The sequence below is a fragment of the Canis lupus genome, chromosome 11 (assembly GCF_003254725.2).
Source record: "Canis lupus dingo isolate Sandy chromosome 11, ASM325472v2, whole genome shotgun sequence".
NCBI lineage: Eukaryota > Metazoa > Chordata > Mammalia > Carnivora > Canidae > Canis > Canis lupus.
In genome coordinates, this window is record NC_064253.1 from 1,630,479 (window position 1) to 1,647,399 (window position 16,921).

The 16,921-nt window shown below is 43.0% G+C and overlaps 1 protein-coding gene across 6 annotated transcripts in view; it reads left to right on the forward strand.

Annotated features, from left to right (window-relative positions):
- Nucleotides 1-16,491, forward strand: part of MAPK9 (mitogen-activated protein kinase 9) — a 51,648-nt gene extending 35,157 nt beyond the window's left edge. For 3 of the 6 annotated variants that reach the window (XM_025446561.3, XM_025446564.2, XM_025446565.3), the window contains 7 exons: nt 3,286-3,451; nt 4,766-4,837; nt 7,956-8,138; nt 9,355-9,479; nt 10,543-10,606; nt 11,618-11,689; nt 13,361-16,491. In XM_025446561.3, the coding sequence (XP_025302346.1) occupies nt 3,286-3,451; nt 4,766-4,837; nt 7,956-8,138; nt 9,355-9,479; nt 10,543-10,606; nt 11,618-11,689; nt 13,361-13,503 (825 nt within the window). In that variant the 3' untranslated portion in view covers nt 13,504-16,491. Of the gene's footprint in view, nt 1-3,285; nt 3,452-4,351; nt 4,424-4,765; nt 4,838-7,955; nt 8,139-9,354; nt 9,480-10,542; nt 10,607-11,617; nt 11,690-13,355 lie in introns of all 6 variants that reach the window. The other 3 variants (XM_025446562.3, XM_025446563.3, XM_049116463.1) reach the window with 3 other exon arrangements.
- The last annotated feature ends 430 nt before the right edge of the window (nt 16,492-16,921 follow it).

Genomic DNA, 16,921 nt, shown 5'->3' on the forward strand with positions numbered 1-16,921 from the left:
TCTCCATGGCTTGCCTACATGTGACCCTGGTGCCTCAGAATGGGCTTCTGGGTCCATGGATCCACCCAGCAGTCATCTCCTCAACCCTGCAAGTGTATGATTGGAAGGGCTACACTTGGCAGTTGGAGTGACCCCTGCATTGGTTCTTTGGCCTACGAGGTAAAAGGTGTCATGATGGGGAAGGCCAAGTGGAAACATGAAGTTCCTCACAAGATAAATCAAAAGTATTATTGATCTCAGGGGGCAGGAGGGATAGAGATTAGTGCCACCATTGAAATTCCAGGAATGCAAGGACAGCAGTCCATGTCATATCTCAGTTTGACTCCCTAGTCCGGCCCTGGAGGAAACTAGATGATCCTAGAGAATGTGGACTGCCAAGGCATAACCAGCTCGCAGTCCTGGCTGCAGCTGCAGTGGTGGCCACAGTAGAGTTGTTAGATCAGTAAGGCCTCAGGTACAGCGTGAAGCCACTGTGGGGGAAGAACTGGGGAAGTCAAGGCAGCAGACACTTTTCCCCATGTGCAGGGTCCTTCTAGGTCCTGCTTTGGTCAGTGGGTTGTGAGCTGAGAACTGACTGGGTGAGGTGGTACTCTATAGGGAGATGCCTTCAGGCCCCTGCTCCTCTGATCTTTCCCTGCTTTGGTTACAGATGTTTTATGCAGTCTAGTTGTCTGTCCCAGGGACACTGCTCTCTTAGCCATCCCCACACCCTGTGGTCAAGCCCCAAGTTCAAATGTCCTTTGTATGTTAACACGTGTTTCTTGTTTTCCTTGTTTGGAGTGGTTTTCAAGATTTGAAGGGGCAAAACTGTCTTTGCCACCTTGAAGCTCTAAGTCCACTTTGTTCAGGAAAACTGCTGCTGGCTGTATGTGGAGGCTGATGAGAGCGCTGTGGAAGTGGGAGAGGCAACCGGATGCCTGTGAAAGGCATCCAGTTGCCAGCTGCCTCTCCCAAGCCTGCCAGGACTGCCGGCCACATCCTCAAGCAGCTTGATTTGCATTTTGTTACCATAGTTTTCCAGCAGATGGCAGGAAAGTGTGTTGTTCCACCCAAATCTGTGCAAAAGGAGAATCTTCCAAGGGTAGAAGTGGCTGGAGACGGGCACGTTTGCCGGGCATGTTTTCTAGCTCACTCTGCGGTTCATTGAGTGGGCGGTTGGCGAGCTGTTCCACTGACTCTTATCACTGTGGTTGCACTTTATATCAAGGCCGGGCTGGATTTCAGGGGCTGCTAGGTGTCCAAGTAGAGACATTTCAAATTTTTAAAAAATCAGCTTCCTAAAAAGAAAGCACCTGTTGACATCCCAGCCAACAGTGTAAGGCTCTATGTTAGCTTCTCTTACCAGCCCTGGTTGTTGTCATTCTTTTGCTCATTGCCACACGGGAGACTATAGTTCCTTGTCATTTGGACATTTAAAAACTTTTTTTTTTTTTTTCACGAAGTTGAGCATTATTTCGCCTGTTAGCAAGCTGTATTCTAAAATTCCTTTTTTTTTAATTTATTTTTTATTGGTGTTCAATTTACTAACATACAGAATAACCCCCAGTGCCCGTCACCCATTCACTCCCACCCCCCGCCCTCCTCCCCTTCTATCACCCCTAGTTCGTTTCCCAGAGTTAGGAGTCTTTACGTTCTGTCTCCCTTTCTGATATTTCCCACACATTTCTTCTCCCTTCCCTTATATTCCCTTTCACTATTATTTATATTCCCCAAATGAATGAGAACATATAATGTTTGTCCTTCTGCGACTGACTTCACTCAGCTGTATTCTAAAATTCCTATTCTTGCCACAGGCTTGGTTTTAAAAAAAGAAACTAGAAGCAAATTGGTTCTTTGCCTTAGTTGCATGGTTGCCTCCTCAGGGGAAAGGTTTGCTGGTGTGTGTGAGGGGCCGACTAGCAGTTGCAGGTACAGGGTGGGGGTACCCCCTGGGTCTCCCCTACATCAGAACACACATATGAGAAGGTAGTGTTCACGCAGTGTTCTGGGGCCAACGAGGCCAGAGCATCTGCTTGGGAATTGGTGGGGAATTTTCATTGCATTTTTCAAACATATTTATACTGAATCCAGGAAGTTTAGAACATTTAATAGTCATGAAACATAATTTTAGCTGATGTAATTTTTAACTCTCTTGCACACCTGTCTGTACCCAAATGTGCAGGAAAGTGTTAGATGCAGGGCCTGACACCCCACATGGAGTCCTCCCAGGTCCTCCTGTGTGGCATGACTTGTGAAGAGAATAGATGAGCATAGCTTAGAAGGCAGTTTCTGGGGTGAGTTTGCAGGCTGCTGTCCCAGGCAGAAGTCAGATCCCTGTGGCCTGAGGAAGGGTCTGGGGACAGAGAGGGCTTCACCATGAAGGAAGGCCCAGGACTTCCTGTGGGAAGAGACTCTGGAAATTTGTTCATATGTTCAGGGTGTGGGGTAGAGGGGAGTGTGATGTGTGTGTTCACACAGCAAGTATTTCCTGAGCGTCTGCTGTATGCGGCTGGGCTCTGATTACTGAGAGCACAGCCAGAGTCTCCTGTCACAGACCTGGCACTGGCAGGGGGAGATGGGGCTGCCTCACAGGTGGTGTGTGCAGTGGGGTGGGCTTGCTGATCATGGCATTCTTTTTTCTGGGCGAAGAAGGAGCTGTTCAAAGATTGCAGAGTCAGAGAATTGTAGCCCCATGCCATGTAGTATGGCAGCCACAAACCACATAGGGCTGTGGAGACTCAGAATGTGGCTCTAATTGTAAATATACAGTGGATTTCATAGACAGTACCAAAAAAAAGAATGTGAAATATCTCATTAATAATTTCTAGATGTTGCTTAATGTTTTAAAATAATGTTATGGATATATTGGGTTAAATAAGATATACTATTAAAACCTACTTGTTTATATTCATTCTTCTTAAGATGGTTACAAGCAAATGTATGTAAATTATGTGTGTGGCTTGCATTAGATTTCTGTGGGACAGCTGGGAACTGAAGAATGAACAGGTGGGAGGAGGGATAAGTGGGTTCTGTGGCAGCTCCGAGGAAATTTTAAGGAAAGGGATGTCATGAAGTTTCTCACACAGGGATGAGGGCAGCCATCTGACTTCTGCAGGCTGATTTGTATTCATTTTAATTTGAGAGAGTAGGGTTTTCCCAAATCACAGGGTTCATTGCTAACCCTCCTCAGTGTCCCAGGACTCAGGTACCTCCATAGACCCCGGCCTCACAAATCCCCACCAACACAAGCTTGTCTCTTTAGCATGCTCTGGTTTGTTGCACTCATTTAAACCATTTCTGCCCTAGGATTTGAAACCTAGCAACATCGTAGTAAAATCAGACTGCACGCTTAAGATCCTTGACTTTGGCCTGGCCCGGACGGCATGCACCAACTTCATGATGACACCGTACGTGGTGACGCGCTATTACCGGGCACCTGAAGTCATCCTGGGCATGGGCTACAAAGAGAATGGTGAGTGTGGGCAGCACCGGCAGAGGCTGTGGCGCTCCTGTGCGGCTGCAGCTCACCACTAGCCAGGTCCCCTGAGCCAGAGGAAACACCACGTGGGGGCTGTGTTATACGCAGGTTGTCATGGCCCACAGACTCGAAGTCATTCATCTCCCGTCTCCACTGGCAGAAGTCACCCATATCTACAAATATACTTTCAAAACGAATATTTTCTCAAAGTATAATGTATTTAGTATAGAGAAGTATGTGGACCCATACCGCCAGCAGTACCCGGAACCTCCCCAGACCTTCTCCAGGTCTCAAACCCCAAAGGGAGCCATTATCCTAGTTCGTGGGGCCAAAACTTGGTTTTATTTATTTTTGAACTTGGTACAAATGGAATAATACATGTTCTCTTTTGTTTAAGACTGGCTCTTTAACATTAAAACTTACCCTACCGATACCAGAGCCCTTTGTAACTGAGCTCTTGACAAATTTGTCAAAAAGAGCTCAATCACAGTTATTTGCTGAGTCTGAAAGTTTGCACAGGTCATCTGGACTGAGCCATGCTTTAAGATATACGTGCTTTGTAACCAGTGCTCCCAGCCTGACAGACACGGTTCTGTGGCTACGTGTTGGCCCTGTTGGCTCCTCCCACCAGCGCCAAGGAGAGGTACTAAATAGCCCTCTGTCCAGCCATCTGAGGCCTGGGGTTCTGATGGGCCCCAAGGAAGCCTAGATGAGCAAGCCCACCCCTGTGAAGACCTGCCAACATGGCAGTTTAGCAGAGGATTACTTAGGAAGCATTGTGTCCGTATTTCACAAAAGCTCCCATTGACAAGCTGGGTTTGTCTTTGTTGGGAGGGGGTTTGAGAAAGATGCATGGGGGTCTCTGGCTGGTTTTAATCACCTGGTGTTTGGTAGTGGACATCTGGTCTGTCGGGTGCATCATGGCAGAAATGGTCCTCCATAAAGTCCTGTTTCCAGGAAGAGACTGTATCCTTCACAGGGAGAGCCCCCGCAATGGCCACCGGGGTGGGCATGGGGGGAGGGCATGTGGCCTACAGATAGCTTTGTGGGGACAGGCACCTCTTTTTTCTGGGGTTTTGTTTGTCTTTTCAGCCATAAAGTACTGGAATCTTTGACACTAAAGCCCAGATTGCTGCAAGCTGAAGGCCAAAGTAGCAGCCAGCAATCATTCACACTGTGTAAAAAGCTCACCTTTAGCTAGAAATTTTTTTCCATTTTTGTGTGTTTAGTACACTGTTAGAATTCCTTTTCCTCACCTTTGTTTTGTTCATGGCACTTCATAATTTTGTCATTTCATTTTATTTTCAGTTGATATCTGGTCAGTGGGTTGCATCATGGGAGAGCTGGTGAAAGGTTGTGTGATATTCCAAGGCACTGATCGTATCCTTCCCGGGACGCTCCCGGCCATGCTTTCCATAAATGCGAAAGGCAGCAGGAGCTCAAATGGAAAATGTTGTAATTCTAGACTGTGTCCTAAGGGGTTCTTTATTATGTTTGTTAAATTAGTGTCACAAACCAAATGGTTCAGGTTTCTGTTTTCTTTTTCACTTGACTACCTGTAATGACTTTATTAAGGCTTAGAATTAAGTTAAACTGATGATATTCTTAATTTTATTAAAAATAGCTTAGAAATTGATTTACTCTTTGACAAATGTATTCTGATATTTGAATGAAAATACTGCTTATTTAGTTCACTGAGTTAATTTAACAAGGGAAGTTGCTGTCTAAATTTAATAGACCAGTATTGTGTCATTTACTTACTATACCATTTTGTTAGTTATCAGTATGGATTGAAATATCTTCCCCCAAAGTAAGAACTGAAGCGTGCTACATAAGACTGAGGTAAAAGAGACCAAAAGGAAAAGTTTGTGAGGAACAGTATATTAATTTTCTCGCCTGTTGACATTTTATAGAAGTTTTTTAAAGATCCATCTAGAAGGTTCTTTTGTGACACACTTGGGGAAGTCTAAACAAACATGATGCAGAAGATTAACTTATACTGTGGTCAGCAAATCACATCAATGACATAGAGCATAAAGCAAAAGAGACAATAGAACAGTTATAAGAGCTTTCTTTCCTCGTGGTCCTCATATTCTTCCATCTTTAACATTTTTTACTCTGACATATTCCCTTTTTCATTTGTGTTCTAACCACTTACGATTTTCATTAGTCTTTGATTTTGTTTTTTTGTTATCAAAGCCTAAAGTAGTCTCTGTCTGTTGGCAGATTGATGGTTATTTTTAAAGGAACTCAAGCTGTGTAGTCAGTGTTTAAATGTATTTTATTGAAATTATTTTAGTTTTTTATAATTTTATGAGGGTGATTTTCTTGTAGTATAAATTCTTTACAACACAAACATGGAATGAAAAGATTTTGTTCCTATCATTTTATTTGCCTTCCTTGATGTTTTTCATATCACAGATTTTATGTGAAGTTGAATACAGCATTTTATTTGTTCTAATAAATTTCCTAGCAGTTTTCCATAATCTTTGCTTTGATTCGCTTGTTCTAAACTGTAAATAAGGAGGTCTTTCTTTGGAAACAGACTCAGCTTAAAAGGAAGAAGTTGATATATTCTAAAGAGAAATAATTTAGAAATATCTACCTAATGTTCAGTCTCAATTCATAGTCATTTTGTGTCTTTCTTTTTTTTTTGAATTAATTAAGAAATGTTTTCTTCAGAAAGTACAAAAACTGGATACTTTTTGGTGGATTTTTAAGCAATTTAAAATCCTTCCTTACATATTAGCATCTTGCAGTATTGGTAATTGATAGTTTTATATATAAGGCCATCTAATGTCATTCTCAAAATACACACAGAGATTAACATCATTTTGCAAAGGCAATTTTGCCCACTCTTTCAAACAGTAGATTAAAAACTGCTAGGATGGAAAAAGATTCTGGCACCAAGATTGCAGTTCTCTGAGATTTGCTTCAGATGCATGACCTGGGATAGAGGGGGACCTCCTGTGGCCACAATAGCCCAGCAGAGGGAGGGAGCTGCAGCCAGCCCTCCTCCAGCACATGGGGCGCCATGCAACAACCTTCGTGAGTCGGGGCCTCCCCAAGCCTTGCTCCTGCTCAGTATAACCAGAGGCCCATAGCCACCAAGGGACAATAATGCATGCACACAGCCGGAAGACCAGCCAGCCTTGTTGGGTTTGACTTTTCCTTTCCCACCTGCCCTGAGTCAGTCTACAGAAATGACCCTTTATCGTGAACACACTAGACATTGAGCGCCTACCCACTTCTAGGCTCCCATCTGACTCAGGTTCGAAGAGGTCATGGCAGCTGCTGCATGGAAGTCCGGTCGACTGTCCCAGCAAGAATAGAAGCAGGAGATGAGGGACTGTTTTGGATAACCCAGGGGAAGGGAGGGTGGCGAGAAGGGCTGGAGGGCTGCAGGAGTCTGCTACAGCTGCACGCAGGAAATGAGGGAGTGAGACAGGAGAACATGCTAGTTACTCCAGAGGCCAGAACCCATCTCGTGAGCCTGTTCAGTGAAGCAGGAGAACATGCGTTACTCCAGAGGCCAGAACCCATCTTGAGAGCCTGTTCTCGTCCTGTGTTCCTTCACAGTGATGTGACTGTTTTTCTGAGACAGACCTCAATCAGATTTTCTTTTTTAACTTTTGAAAACTGCTTTTTAAACATTGCTATTTCCATGATTTCTTTTTCCTACATCCTTTTGTATAATTGTTTACAGTCTCAGAATTCCTTTCCAGTTCATGATGCCAGTTATTATGCCAAGCCCCACCTCTGGAAAATAGGCCACGCTTGTATTCTCACATTTTATGAACAAGTCAGATGAAGAGCCAGGGAAGACTGGGGGCCTGGCACCTGCTGTGCGGCAAGTGTGGTGGAGTCTGAAACCCAGGGCATGTATTTTGAAAGGAAGTCAGATGCGCTCTGGGTCCTGCAATGACAATCAGAGAATGACCTGCAAAGTTGTCCATCTAAGTGCAGCTCCAGGGTGGCTCACGGCCCTGTTGGAGAGGACAAGGCTTGGGCTCCAAGAGCCCCAAGCCCCAGCTCATGCACTGCACCGGGCCTTTGCTTCTCCAGGCGTGAACCCAGGACTCTACTCTGTCTACTTCAGGGAGCTTTCAAATTTAAGACACCTTGGTGTGAAAATTGATTTTGGTTTGCCTAAGTCATCTTTACCTAATTTCACCTTTAATCACTTCTGTCACAGGTAGTCTTTAGTAATAAGAATAACTATGTTGATCTAGAAGGGCATGGCATACATCCCTCGAGGTGTTGGTCTAATAAACTGTGATCAGAGTTTAGAAAGGTGCAGAGGTTTTAAAAGTAGTCTCAGAAACCCACACTGTATTTCAATATTATTTCAGAATACCTGTGCTGCCCCAGTGGGGTAGCCTCGTTAATCACCTGTTGGCAGGTAGAAAGAGGATTTTAGCGTTTCTGTGAATGATGCTACTCTGTGTAATGCAACCGTAAGGTCCTTCAGTTATATTTTCCTCAAGAGACTTCTTAGATATTGATCAGTGGAATAAAGTCATTGAGCAGCTGGGAACGCCGTCTGCGGATTTTATGAAGAAACTCCAGCCAACCGTGAGGAATTATGTAGAAAACAGACCGAAATACCCTGGAATCAAATTTGAAGAGCTCTTCCCAGATTGGATATTCCCATCAGAATCCGAACGAGACAAAATTAAAAGTAAGATGCCCTTCATTTTCCCTCATACCTGTTTCTGCAGCCTGACACCCCTGGACGTGGGGAGATAAAATAGTGGAAGCCCTCAAATTGAGTGAGGTACAGGTGAGCCTGAAGGCTTCTAGACCTAAAAGTTCTGTCCTCAACAGAATGGCCTCATGGAAACCTTTGGTCAAAACAAAAAGGTTCACGTCAGTCTGAAAAACTCATGTTAATTATAGCAATTGGAATTCACACAGTTTTCAGGTCCATGGAACACTTGAATTAAGATTCTAGCCCATAATTGATTAAAAAAAAAAAAGTGGGTGCCTCAGTGGCTCAGTGGTTGACCATCTGCCTTTGGTCAGGTTGTGATCCTGGGATCAAGTCCCAGATTGGCCTCCCCACAGGGAGCCTGCTTCTCCCTCTACCTACTTCTTTGCCTCTTTCTCTGTGTCTTTCATGAATAAATAAATAAAATCTTTAAAAAAAAAAAAAAAAAGCTGCTTCTCCCTTTCTCCTGTGCCCGTCACCAAAAACATGATTTAAAAGAATAAATTTCTCTCCACATCAGGGTAAACTGCCTCGGTCAGAAAAGCTCTGTCTCTCCTTTGCCTACCCATGTGAACTTTAATTGCCTAAACCTATGTGAGCCTTACATTTGACTAAGTTACTGAGCTTGTTGGTTTTTTTCTAGCAACTAACCTCTAGATTTTTTTTTAAGTGTCTGTTTCCAACATTATATATAGCTGTGGTCATAGCGGAGGTATCTGTAAAGTATTCTATGGTGTGCAAATGTGAGATTGTTTTATGGCTTAAAAAGCCTGTTCTAATTTTGTTTTGATGGGCCATCAAGAGAAAAGCCTTGCTCATGCTCTGTGCCTGCACTCCAGGCAGCGCCATCCTTATCTCAGCTCCCCTGCCTGCCCTGGTGGCAGCATTCCCCGGGCACCATGTCAGCCTCTGGCTGGCCTGTGTCCACCTGGTACCCTTTTCCCAGGCCCTGCCACTCCTCCCCTCCCAGTTCCAGAGGCAAGAAACCTGAGTTGGAAGACCAGATTTGTAGTGAAAGTGCCTCCTTGGCTTATTCTTAAAGAAAAAGCCTCAGCTGATCCAGAACCTATCAAAAATGTCAAGTTTTAATACATCTTTGTTCTATCTGTACTGTCACATTTTCTCTGTGATTTTCTATGTTTCAGCATTAATTTATTAATTAATCTGATATTTGTTTTCATCCTAGCGAGTCAAGCCAGAGATTTGTTGTCAAAAATGTTAGTGATAGATCCTGACAAGCGGATCTCTGTAGATGAAGCTTTACGTCACCCTTACATTACTGTTTGGTATGACCCTGCTGAAGCTGAAGCGGTAAGCATCTGTTTCGGAAAGACTCGTGTGTAAAGGCAGGGAGTCCGCTTCCTTGGATCTTCTGTCGTTCCAGAATGGCCTCAGTAAGGATAGCAAGTTCTAGATTTCAGAGGACTCCCGAATACAAAGAGGCCAGGGGTTGTCCAAGACCTGGCCTGCTTCTGGGACCTTTGCTCTGGGGCTGTCGCTCAGTGTACTTTAGGGGTGGACATGCTTCTGCTGTGGTGATAGCATTGTCTTCCTTTATGCAGATGCTGATGTATGAGTGTAATAACACGGTTTACTAAGCCTCCATCGTGTACCTGGCAAGGTGCCATGTGCTTTGCCTATAACACCTTGGTTAAGCCACCCCCTCAGAGAGGCTTAAGAAACTTGCTGAAAAGCACAAGTTTATTTATCCTTTCCCAGAGGCACTTGCTGGGCGAGTTCCACTTCCGAGCTCAGTGTTCAGGCGCATTTTCCCTTAGCAGCACCAGCATGGGTGATCTCTGGCTGTAAGCGAGATAACTGGCATAGGGGTGGGCTCATTTTAGGGCTGGCCTGTAGATTTTTTTTTTTTTTTTAGTTTTTTTTTTTTTTTTTTTGGCCTGTAGATTTAACCACCACAGAAACATAACGTTTCATATGAAAGTCCCATTTATAATAAGCATGTGATTTTTAAGGAAATTTTTGGGATGGCCCAATGTGAGCTGCGGATTGGGTACAGGGGCTCTAACATGAACTGTAAACCTGAGCTGGCATGTCCTTATCCAGGACTGGTCTCTAGGAAGTGGCTCAAATTACTGATTTTATAGTTACATTTGGACAGATGCCTTTAGGGTGTCTTGAGGTCATGTTATAATTAAGAGGACCATAATAGCTCCATTTTGGGGGGGGCTAATTTCCCTCTAATTATTTTGATTCTGAAAATGATGTAATATCACACTTATAAAGAAATCTTTAAAAAGCTACATATGAAATGAAAGCCACATGATACATAGATTAGACTCTCCCTGGTGATTTTAGTGTCTTCATGCCTCGTTATGGTTTTAACTGTTGACTTCATATGTAATTTAATTTTCAGCCACCACCTCAGATTTACGATGCCCAGTTGGAAGAAAGAGAGCATGCAATTGAAGAGTGGAAAGGTAAAGAACAGAGCTGATTTTGCCACTCGCTTGCGGCACTTTACTCTCAGCAGTAGCCTTCCTAGGGTAGGAGCTAGGGACCATGCAGCCCCTCTCAGCCCATCTCTTCACAATCCCTAGCACAGAAGAAACTTGCAGATAACAATTAGTGAGGAGCAGGTATGGATTGCATATTGTTTGCTTCTGAAGACTGTAAGATAAACCAAACAACCCACAATAAACTAAACCCATAATCAGGAGGTCAAATAACAATTTTCCATTAAGAAGCAGAATCAGTAGTAGTTGAGAACCATGGTCAGTGCAGGTCAAAGGTGGCAATGTGCCCTGCCCAAGCAGATCATGTCTCCTTGCTCCGGGGCGTCCAGAGTGCCATGACCTGCATGAACACATGCTCAGCAGGCCGACACACACAGGCACAGCCTGTGGCCAACGGTTGGCTCATAGGCCTCCAGAAATGTTTGCAGTGTTCTCATCTTGATTCACAAAGGCCAAAATTTTAAGAACCCCTAATGCTTCCTTAGTATGTTGTTAGCTTTTCTCACAAATCAGAATCAAGGAAATGGAGGTTGAAGCCAAGAAATGACTGAGGAACTTGGATTAATTTCTGGCCAGTCTGGAGGGGCTTCTCACCCATAGATAGATATCAGTTCCTTTTGGAGAATCCCAAGTAACAATGGAGAGAAACATGTGCAAACAGTGTGAAAGCATCCAGTACTCTGAAATGCTCTGTGAGAGCCCTTTTGCTGGTCTCCAGCCCCTTATAAAACCCCCTGTGGGTTCAGAACTGCCTACGTTTTTGGCTGCCCTAACAGTTGAGTTAAAGACGTGGGTGTTTTGGTTTTTGTAGGTGATACTATTGAGTTAACCAGATGATATTATTGAATTAACTGTATACCATAATTAAAAATAAGGCATCACAGTGCCCTTGGAGTGGTTCTGATTGATTAGAAAGCAGGGTTCAGAGACACAAAGAAACTGATGAAGCCTTTTAACTTGCATTTCCATTTGAAGAACTGATTTATAAAGAAGTGCTGGATTGGGAAGAAAGAAGCAAGAATGGTGTTGTGAAAGATCAGCCTTCAGGTTAGTGATTGCTTTAATAGTTTGATCTTAGCACCCCCTCAACCCCATTTCCAAACTGGTAGCAGTGCGCTAAATGCTGGCTTGACCAGCACTGGGCCTGAAAGCTCCCCGAGGTAGATGGTCTTCCTGTCTCAGTGTGTCGTGGTAGCAGCAGCTAACGGGTTACTGATGTAACAGGCACTAAACTGTGTTATAGACATCCCTGCTCTGCACTTGTCCCTGCTGCTGTCAGCTCAGTTTACAGATGAGGGAGCTGATTTAAAATGTTACCAATTTGTGTGACCCTCTTTGTACCACCACACACACACACACACACACACACACACACACACATACACACAGTGATTAAAGAAAATTAGCATGAATCTAAGCAAAATGGAATTTGGTTTTCTTTTGAGAAAATCATTCATGTGATTCTCCTGTATTTGTACTTGGTCTGCCTGGGAATCTGTTCACACCGTGTGACTGTTAGAGACCTAACACATGTGTCAGTAGGATCCCACCTGCTTCCTAAGTGAACTCCTTTGAGTTGTATTTATCTTCTCACTTCACATCCTCTGCCACCCCCCACCTCCACCCCCACAGGAGCACACGCACACAGAAGTGCAGATTGCACCGTGTACTCATTCTTGAATTTTATATTCAGCATGACATATGTGTCAAGCATCTAGAGATTATGTAACTTTAGCACAGATTTAGGTGCTGTGGTTAATCAGGCACAAATTTAAGAATGCAAGCACTGGCCTCCAAGAGCTCGACTGTTTTATTTTTGCTCAAACCAGCCTAAAATATGGACAGTCGGTAATGGCATGGTTTTGTGTACTTCAGAAATCAAAACATCAGTATTGGAAAAAAAAAAAAAAAAAAAAAAAAAACATCAGTATTGGGGATGTAGAAAACAAAAATAAAATGAACAAGAGGCCACTAAATTTTTTCCTTTTTTTTTTGTTTGTATACAGTCTTTAACAGTTTTTTTTTTAATTTAAATTCAGTTAGCCAACATATAGTACATCATTAGTTTCAGATGTAGAGTTAATAATTCATCAGTTGCATACAACACCCAGTGCTTCATCACATCACGTGCCCTCCTTAATGTGTATCACCCAGTTACCCCATCCCCTCACCCACTTCCCCTCCAGCAACCCTCAGTTTTGTTTCCTAGAGTTAAGAGCCTCTTATGGTTTGTCTCCCTCTCTGATTTCTTTCCACTCCATTTATATTACAAAAGAATTCTTCAAAGGTTCCTGTTTTTTCCCTTGGACAAAGTGTTGATGATTATAGCTGAAATGTCTGATGACCGTTGAACCCTATTTGGGCTTCAGCCTTTTGTGACACCTATATTTGTAGGATAGATGCAGCAATTTTCTATTAATATCTTTTTTAAAGAAGCATATTTTTCAAACATTATACACATGCACAGATGTGATGTTTAGCCACTAGGAAGAAAAGGAGAATGTTGTAGGGACAGACAAGAAATTTTTGGAATACTGGACCCAAAGAGAGACTCCAGAAAAAGTTGGGCACGTGTAGCAGGCTCATGGGTTGTTAGTACGAGCAGTTAGGCTGGGGGGCCACAGAAGCATGGAGCTGAGAAAGGCCTCATGTCTCACTGCCCGAACCTGCAGCAGTGTCGTGCCTCAGATTTTATTATATTTGGTTTTCTTAGCACAGATGCAGCAGTAAGTAGCAATGCCACTCCTTCCCGGTCATCATCCATCAACGACATCTCATCCATGTCCACGGAGCAGACGCTGGCCTCAGACACAGACAGCAGCCTTGATGCCTCGACGGGACCCCTCGAAGGCTGCCGATGATAAGTCACAAGTAACAAGCTCGTCAACAGTGAAGGAGCTCTCGCTTCCATGGGCCTGAAATGCTTGGGGGTTGATGGAACCAAACAGAAAACTCCATGTTCTGCATGTAAGAAACACGATGCCTTGCCCCTACTCAGTTCTAATAGGATTGCCTGCCTAGATTCTACAACGAAGCAGATTATGTCTGGAGAAAACACGTGCAAGCCACACTCTTAGAGATTTTGTTCAAGGTCATTTCAGGTGAGCAATTAGAATAGACAATTTTTTTTTTAAGTTGTGCGGTCATAGTGACAATTTCTCATCCTCATAACTGTTGGGACTTACATGCATGTGACCACATGTGCTTGCTCAGACTTGCCATCTAGCACTTTGGAAATCAGTATTTAAATGCCAAATAATCTTCCAGGTAGTGCTGCTTCTAGAATGATCTCTTAATCCTCTCAAGTAATTTGGTGTCTGTCCAGAAAAAATAGATTTATGTGTTAATTGGCCACCATCATATTATCACGTCTTACCTTTTATGATACAATTTATTCTATCTTTTGTATTTCAGAAGGAATATAATTAAATCTATTTAATAAAAAAATACAACTTTTTTTTAAATTTTCATGTTTTGGGCTGAGAATTATCACTGCTGAAATCTAGACATTTATATGGACACTTTGTTTCCTCTAAATTGTCTGAATTTGGGATGAGTGTACATTCATCTTTATTGCATGATAAAATTTTAAGTTTTGTGCTGCCTAAGACAGATATACCTTTAAAATCCTAATCTACCCTCACTCATTTTTCCTGGTCTTCTGGACTTATTAATTTAAAATCCCACCTAAAACTTCGCCTTCTTGATCAGGCACCTAACACTTCATGTCAACAACACAATGGCAGATTCTCAAGTCCATTAGCGGTGAGAGTAGAATTTGACAAGACGGTCACTGAAGCTGACTGCGGTGACTTCCTGAGCGCTTGCTTTCCCCAAGCCTGGTCAGGGTCATTCCCTCATTCCTGGGGAGGTGCACCATCTCCCAGGACAGCGTTTCCAATTTCCAACCTAATGTTCTTATTTGGCTTTTCTTTCTTTGCTGAAAGAAGCCACATAACCCCATCCATCCACCCCCAACCTCCCCACACTTGGATCTGTTCGAGGAAGCGAAGTGATTCCAAACGCCTGTGTGGTGGTGGTGGTGGTTTTTTCCACTTCGTGGAGCATCCCCTTTTCCTAAGGGAAACCCATGAATTTTCTGGGAAACCTCCTCATGGGGTTTTTTTGGAGGAAGTGCCCTCAAGAGTGGTGATTAACCATTGAGTACTTTCTGATTTAAAACTGCTCACCTGAAATTGATGCTTTCAGACTTTCTGATGTGGAAATTATTCAGAGTTCACTAAGCTACTGAGTACTGAAGTGTCACTGCAGAAATGGAGTTACAATGATCACATTTTTTTGGTTACCTGTGCTCCTAATGCTTGCCCCATGAGCTTATTCTGTTAAAAATTCATATCTTGTGTTTTACTGTTTTTGGAAGCTATTGGGTCAGCATTCTATAGGAATGTGTTCTGAGGAGGAACTTTGATAAGAAATTTTATTATAAATATTATCAAAAAGATATGATTCTCTCGCACCAGTTGTATCTTATTGGTGGGTCTGATCACTGGAAACTGGAACCCTTGATGAACAAAATTATTATTGAAGGTAATAGTTTTATATTGTGAGGTTTAGACACATTCAGGTACAAGATGGAAATTCTGACTTGGATTAAAGGAGAAATACCTATTATGATATGGCTCAGGATGGTTTTGGCTTTGGAGGCCTGATGGTATAGTGAAGAAAGTTATCATTATCTATATATAAACATCTTAAAATGGCCTTTTCTCTAATACATATTCTTTAAAAAGACTTCACTAAATCTATCTTTAAATAGAAAAAGAGAGAGGAGAATTTTTTAAATGTATGAACTGCCCTTGGCTTCTGTGAACGCGGCCTGGGGATGCTGAGGGCTTGTGAAGCTCCTGTATCCATCCAAGGTCTGGATCCTGAGAGGAGCTTGGGTGCCTCTGCAGACTGGCTTTTTACTCAGTTATCATTCCTCCTGCATATTCTTGGATGGAGCTTGTCTGGGCGTGGGTGGGCTTCCTGCCATGCCCACCACCCATCAGACAGCAGGAGTGCACCAGGGTGGGACAGGCCACTGGCCGCAGAGAGCAGAGCTCCCATAGAAATACCTCAGCCCCCATCATGGTCCTCCGTCCTGAGCCAAAATGTGCCAGGGTCCTGGTGCATTGCAGACAGTTTCAAACTGCTGTCTATGGATGAATGCTGATGTTGGGAAAAGAACTAAAACGTGCTCAACTTTTTCATCTTTTCTATTTTATTTTTGTAATTTATATTGTACACAACCCTGGAAGTAACTATTTTGGACACATATTTTTATAAACCAGGTAATTTATTATTAGCCTGGAATTGGGACTAGGTTTATTTTATTTGTTGGCTTAGTTTTCAGTCAAAAAGGAAACGACTGCCTCCCCTATGTCAGGTCTTGACCTCAGGTGCAGGTTTCAGAGAGCAGAGAGGGTCTATCAGAGCAGGAGAACATTGTGGAAACACGGACTGCTCAGTGCTGATCAGTCGTGGTCGCAGAAATGGAAGTGGGGCTCTGTTCTTCTCTTGGGGACATGAAACTCAGAGCCTCCATGCTGGAAGGAGAAAACCCTTGGCAGGGCCCCCTGCTGACACCCAGAGTCCCTGGTTGAACCTCTGGATGGGATAATCCAGCAGTTTAATCCAGATTCAATACTGTGTAAGTCATGGTGACCATGTATGAGTCTGTCTGGTTGATTTCTAATGTCCTCCTCTGGTGTTTCATGCTGGTAGTAAATACAGGTGTGACCTTCAGATTGCAGATCTCAAAAGTAACATTGCCTAATGTTTTATAATAAAATATATTATGTGTGTTTTGATTAGTGAAAATAATACAGATACATTTTAAAAGAGAAGTATATAGCATGTCCAGTTCTTGTGTGTTTCTAAGTGACACTTGGCTATATTTCTACATCACCATCTCTGATTACAGACTTAACGTGAACACGGGTGGATGTTGGAGTGTCGTCATTTCCTTCCAATATTAGCAAATATTTTTAATCAAAAGGCAAAACGTTTCTTTTTCGTCTGTTGCTAAAAATGTCCTGCAAATTTCTGAATCTCAAGTTTTCAAAAATATGCAAGTATACTAATCAGATATTCCCGAGTATTGGTATAAGTGTTTTTCTCACAAGGTGTGGCCAGGAGGATCCACCGAGGGGTCTTTCCTTGTCTTACTTAGAATCCTTAATGGTGCCTATGTGCTTATAGTTTTGTGAACAGGATGAGCCACTTTGATTTCACTCCTAGTTTTGAGGTACTTGAAGATATTTACTACTCCAGGGC